The sequence below is a fragment of the Lampetra fluviatilis genome, chromosome 42 (assembly GCF_964198595.1).
Source record: "Lampetra fluviatilis chromosome 42, kcLamFluv1.1, whole genome shotgun sequence".
NCBI classification, from domain to species: Eukaryota; Metazoa; Chordata; class Hyperoartia; order Petromyzontiformes; family Petromyzontidae; genus Lampetra; species Lampetra fluviatilis.
Genome location: NC_136316.1, coordinates 3,573,770 through 3,580,191, shown reverse-complemented (window position 1 = coordinate 3,580,191; position 6,422 = coordinate 3,573,770). Strand labels below are relative to the sequence as shown.

Here is a 6,422-nt window from a genome sequence, read left to right as displayed (position 1 = left end):
TATTTCCCTTCTACGTGACTTTACCGAAAGAACCATGAAGATGGATCCCTGCAGTCACGAAAGCTTTAAATCGACATCTCTTGGGAGTTGTCCCCCCATCCTCCCATGATGAGACATTTGGCTCAAAACGACTCATCGGTACCCCCCTAAGGTGGCAGATGCTGCCATTGATTTTCCCCGTGGCATTTTATCTCTCGGTTACACGTATGTGTGATAGCAAGGTCAATCTGGCAGCTTTCATTGAGATTTATTTTCGTAAGTTGGATTCGGGCTATCTTCACAATATAACGTGCCAAACCTTGCACCACCGCTCCCCATATTCATCCCCCCCACACTCACCCCCACACACATTGGCAATTGCACGAATTGGCTGCGGCTCTCGGATGAGCACCGAGAACACGAATCCTGCGTAGAGTTTCCTGGTTTTAATTTGGTTTTTAATTTTTCACAAGCTGCGAACGGGCACCCGAACATGCCAGCAGCACTGATTGTAATTTAAACCACATCGTAGATAGGGTGAGGTCACGTGACTTTGGGTGAGGTCACGTGAGGTCAGGTGAATTCGGGTGAGGTCACGGGAGGTCAGGTGAGTTCGGGCGAGGTCGGGCCCGGCTACCTGAGTTCAATTCCCAGCCCTGGCCACACATGCCCAGCGAGTGATATCTGAACTGACCCTAGAACTAATTTCTCTCCCCTCCCCCTCCCCTTTTTCTAATGCACACTGACCAGCGTAGTGAAGTATGGTCGATCGACCCCATTGGCCGACGCAGGGTGAGGAGAGGCCTTCATCCAGCAGTGGATTGACGAAAGGACCAGAATGTGTTACTACCGTATGAGGTTGTTTTTGTTTAATGCAGAAGCAGAGAGGTGGAGGGAATGTGTTTAAATGTGTCTTGGCAACACTACAACAAATGTCATTATTCATATACACACAGCCCAATTAATGCATATCAATATATGCAAATGGGATGTTTTGAAGAATAATTATAGTTCATATATATATTCCTGCTACTTTTATCATGTTTTCCTTGGTATAATTAACTCGGGGTGGGGTGGGGATGGGGGTGTCACGGTTTAATTAGGCCCGCTTGTGTCTATCATCACAAGCGGTGTGAGTTCACGTAAATCAGAGAGTCCGTGAAATCTCTCTGTGTGGTCACGTGAGCGAAGAAGAACCCCACAAACACATCAGAGGTTTAATCGCAAATTTAAATTGCGTTTCGTGTGTGTGTGTGGCATTGTGTCCATGTGGACAGCACTTGCCCCAATAGCCCGTTCGAGGCTATACGGAGGGGTGGGGATCTTTGTCTTTGTGTGGAGGAACGGTAGTGCAACGGTTAGCGCACTGCTGTGCTACGAACCCCGCTCACGGCCAACGGCAGAGGCGAATATCTCATTCGGTTCTGGGCCTCCCCTAGGTCGACTCAGCCTCAAACATCGCCAACAGGGAGACAAAGGCGGCCGGGTGTGGTGCTGGCCACCCACGCCCTCGTGTGCCGTGCCAGCCCTCATTGGCGCCCGCTAACAGCACTTGCTCCGACAGTCTGTTAAGGCTATACGGGGGGGGTCTATGTCTTTGTGTGGAGGAGCGGTGGTGCAGCGGTTAGCGCGCCGCTGCGCAACGAACCCGGGGACCCGAGTTCGAATCCCGCTCACGGCCAAACAGCAGTCACGATTATCTGAAACCGGTTCTGGGCCTCCCCTAGGTCGACTCAACCTCAAATGACTACCTGGTGCTGTGTGTGAACATTGCAACTGGGGAGACAAAGGCGACGAGGCGTGGTGCTGGCCACCCACCTCTTTTGTGTGCCGATGACGATGTTTGACCCCCCCCCCTCGTCACACGGCGTCACAAAAAGTCAGACCCCCCCTCAAATATGACGTCACAAAGCTCTGCCCCCCCTAAAAAAAATATAAAACACGCTTCAAATCGCTTTAAACTATTGTCATTGTAGTGCGTATTTAATGTGGCGCTGCACTCTGATGTTGTAGGAGAAAACATTTATTACAAAGTCTATTTAATTAAGTAGAACGTGTTGTCGATATTTATTTAAAGTTGCGCATTTTGATGTGACGTCACATTTCTCAAACACCCCGCCCGCCCTAGGTGCGTGACGTCATTTATGGACGGCCCCTTACCTCCGAAAGAGCACGAGCCGAGAGACGGCCTTTTACCCCTAGATCGACTCGGCCTTAAACGAGTCACGTGCAGTAACAGCGCTGCGTGACGCGAGGGGGCGCTGGGGGGGCGACGTTTTTTGAGCACCAGGAAATGGTCTGTTGAAGGTTTTCCGCGACATCACAACACTCCTCTCGCTCTGCCATCATCATCATCGTCGTCGTCCTCGTCGACGTAGCATCATCATCATCACCGGCGAAACACCACCAAGCACCACCACCACGGAAGGTAGCGACACGTGCTGAGTTTTTGGCGTTTGTGTTCAACGGTCGGTTCGTGCGCGCGTTGTTGTGGTGGCTCTGTTTGGTCTCACGTCCTCTTCCTGTGTGCGGAGAGCGTCCGAACCGGTCCTGGGCCTCCCCTAGGTCGACTCGGCCTCGAGCGAGTACCTGAGACGCGGTTGTGTGGTAACACATCGCCACTGGGGGGAGAGAAAGGCGGTCGGAGTGCCGTGCCGGCCCCCCCCCACCCGTGCCGGCCTTCGTTGGGTGCTGCTCGCTAAAAGCACTTGCCACAAAGAGTCCGTCGAGGCTATGCGGGTGATCTTTGTCTTGTGTCTAGATCTCCGTGTGTATGATGTACAGCACACGTTTAAAGTCGTCAACGGCACCGTTTGGGGCCGTCCATAAATGACGTCACGTACCTGGGGGGGGGGGGTCAGACATTTGTGACGATGTGTGACGAGGGGGGGGGTGAGAAATGTGACGTCACATCAAAATGCGCAACTTTAAATAAATATAGACAACACGTTCTACTTAATTAGATAGACTTTGTAATAAATGTTTTCTCCTACAACATCAGAGTGCAGCGCCACATTAAATACGCACTACAATGACAATAGTTTAAAGCGATTTGAAGAATTTTTTTTTTGGGTGGGGGGGGGCAGAGCTTTGTGACGTCATATTTGAGGGGGGGGGGTCTGACATTTTGTGACGTCGTGTGACGAAGGGGGGGGGGGGATCAAAAATCGTCCAAAATCGCGTGACGTCATTTATGGACGGGCCCCCTTATTCCGTCATACTTCACCGCGCTGGTCACCACGGGCCGGTGAAGGCGGTGGTGCAACAGGACTACAGTACAACCGATCCATCAGCTTGCAGCTGATGGGTCCAGAGCTGTGTGGTTATCTTCAGTCAACGTCGCTGATATTCAACTGAACTACTAACGCCGTAATATACAGAATATATATATTTTTGGGGGGTTAGATCGCGTGATTATAAATGTGTCGTTAAACCCGCCACCACCCGACACAGCCAATTAGTAAGGTTTGTAACGTAAACAGAACGTGCCAATTCGTTACCGGTGTGTTGGAGAGTAAACCCACGCAGCATTGCCATTTACAATCTGAGTACGACGTTTCGCCAGTAATCACAATGAGCTTCATCAGGCGACAAGTCATATTTGTGGAGTAATCCTCCTGTTTCGTTCTTAACTACTATGAAAACAAACATTTTACCAGGTAAGGTCCCACTGAGCGATGTGGCTACTTTTTCACAAGCGACATATCACAAATTAGAGCCCAACGAAGTGGAGTTTATCGTGTGGAAATGTTTTGCATACAAATACCCTAAACGCGTGGCGTTGATTCTAAAATGTGGAGGGGAAAAAACCGGAGGACCCGGAGAAAAATCGACCACGGGGAGAGAGAGAGAGACGCAAAATCCAAATTTACAGCAGCAGGCGTCAGGGTCAGGATTGAACCCACGACCTCCTGTATACCAGGCGAGGTAGTTAACATCTCCTAGCCACCGTGATGATGATGAGAGAAATACGCGCAAACTCCAAATACAGGGTGTTTCAAAGGCGTCAGGATCGTGATCGAACCCAAGAACTCCTACATACCAGGCGAGGTAGTTAACATCTCGCCACCGTGATGATGATGAGAGTGACGCACAAACTCCAAATATACAGCAGGCGTCAGGGTCGGGATTGAACCCATGACCTCTTGCAGACCAGGTGAGGTAGTTAACATCTCCTAGCCAGCGTGATGATGATGAGAGAGACACACGCAAACTCCAAATATACAGCAGGCGTCAGGGTCGGGATCGAACCCCACGACCTCCTTGCATACCAGGCGAGGAAGATAAAATCTCGCAGAAAGGCCGTGTCAGCAGATTGAATGTCGTCTGCGGATCTGTTTCGTTCTGCCTAGTTGGTGGTCACCCATCCCCCAGTGCGACCATTCAGCCAGGCCCCAGCTTGCTTTGCTTCCGAGATCTGATGAGATTTAGGGGGTGGGGGGGGGAAATGATCACACCTTCACACCTCCGATTAGCACGGCTGGCTACGTACGGTGCGAATGAAGTTCAACATACAATACGTATTATTATTTGTATATTGTTTTATTTTTCTACCTACGTGACTTTAGCGAACGAACCAAAGAGTATACAATACGTACTTAAACACGTTCATCAACAACACTGCGTCCTTAAAAGAAACATACAAAATAGGCTTTCCTTCATAGCGCGTAATTAGAGATGCCAGGAGAGAGAGAGTGTTGATGATCAGGCCTGGAGACTTCACTTGTCTGCACCATGGTGCCTGATGGCAGTTATAAATAGGACAATATGAATAATAATCAGTAGCTATTGCGTAACAGACAAAGCCCTGCGGAAACCAACACAAAGGTTTAACACTTGGTGTGATATTTTTTTTTATAGATAAATAAGCGGCGTCACTTCACGACGCTTCCCCCCACACACACACGCGCGGCTCAGTGACGTCTGTGCACCTGTGGCAAAGGTGCGTCTGTGTAAAAATGTGCGTCTGTGTAAAAGTACGTCTGTAAACAAAAAAGAGATCCATGGGTCCCATCGGATTCCTCCGGGTGTCAATAAAAAAAATTCTTATTCCATATGCTTAGGTTTTTTCGGTAAAGTCACGTAGGTAAAAAATAAAAATTAATAAAAGTAAAATAAAAATAAAATAAAAATCACGACGTTTCGGAGGCAACACAAGCTTCCGTCTTCAGGTGGAACCGTCACAGCACGATTGCTGTATCAAGTGATATCAAGTGATACAGCTATCGTGCTGTGACGGTTCTACCTGAAGACGGAATCTTGCGTTGCCTCCGAAACGTCGTGATTTTTATTTTTTTATTTAATTTTAATTTTACTTTTATTAATTAAATTTTTTACCTACGTGACTTTACCGAAACAACCTAAGAATATGAATCCTTGCAGTCACGAAAGCTTCAAATCTAGAATTCTCATTCCGTCTCCACCGCCCACCCCCTTCCCCGCTTGCGACCGCGCGCAGCCACCACCCGCGCCATGGCCCCGCGCGGCGGCACCGCCGGCTCCGGCTCCGTCTCCGCAGCGACGGTGCAGCGCCACCTCCTCTTCCAGAGCTACGCTCGCTTCCACGAGGCGCGCCTCTCGGCGCCGGGCGGCCGCGGCCGACGGCCCCCGGGCGACGCCGCTGACCTCCGGCGGGACGCGCGGGCCCTGCTTGCCTCGCGGGAGCACGCCGCCGTCGCCGGCGGCTCCGGCTCCGGGCGGCGGCTCCGGCTCGACGTTCGGCCGCGTGGACGTCTACGGAGTCGTCGAGGGCTCGCAGCGCCGGCCGGGCCCGCCGGGGCTGGGCGCCATCGCCCGCTGCCTCGACTGGTTCGAGACGGTGAGCCTCCACGTGTTCCTCTACCCCTGGAAGAAGGAGTTTCGGCAGATCAAGGTGAGTCACGTGGGGTGGGCGGGGGGCACCGATCCCCCGGCACTTACAATGGCCCCCCCGCCGTGTATTTGGAGTGTGCTTGCCGGTGTTTCGGTTGCCGCGCACCTATTAAGGCCAGGAGAGTGCGCAAGGGGGTGGTGTGGCCCGGACCCACGCTCGGCCGTTTTTATCTCCCGAGTGATGATGTTTACCAGACTGCACCAGGTACTCATTTGAGGCTGAGTCGACCTAGGGGAGGCCCGGGACCGGTTCAGATAATCGTCACTGGCGTTGGCTGTGAGCGGGAATCGAACCCGTGTCGCCGGGTTCATAGCGCAGCGTAGCGCTACCCCACCACACACACACTCACACGCGCACTCACACACAAGCGTGCACACACGCACTCATACGTGCACTTACTCACGTACGCACTCGCGCACGCACGCACGCACGCGCGCGTGTGTGTGTGTGTGTACACACCGGCTTGGGGAAATAAAAAACAAACCCAGTAATATTATTCAGCGGTGTCGACAACAAAAACGCACGCACTTGACTGGAAGACGGCAAATCTAATAAGGTTTTCACCCTCCGG

The 6,422-nt window shown here is 51.6% G+C and overlaps 1 protein-coding gene across 1 annotated transcript in view; it reads left to right on the top strand.

Annotated features, from left to right (window-relative positions):
- Nucleotides 1-2,268: 2,268 nt before the first annotated feature.
- LOC144946740 (uncharacterized) overlaps nt 2,269-6,422 on the top strand; it is a 10,468-nt gene continuing 6,314 nt past the window's right edge. Inside the window, 3 exon segments of the mRNA XM_078875872.1 lie at nt 2,269-2,407; nt 5,438-5,669; nt 5,671-5,851. Coding sequence (XP_078731998.1) covers nt 5,452-5,669; nt 5,671-5,851 — 399 coding nt within the window. The 5' untranslated portion in view covers nt 2,269-2,407; nt 5,438-5,451.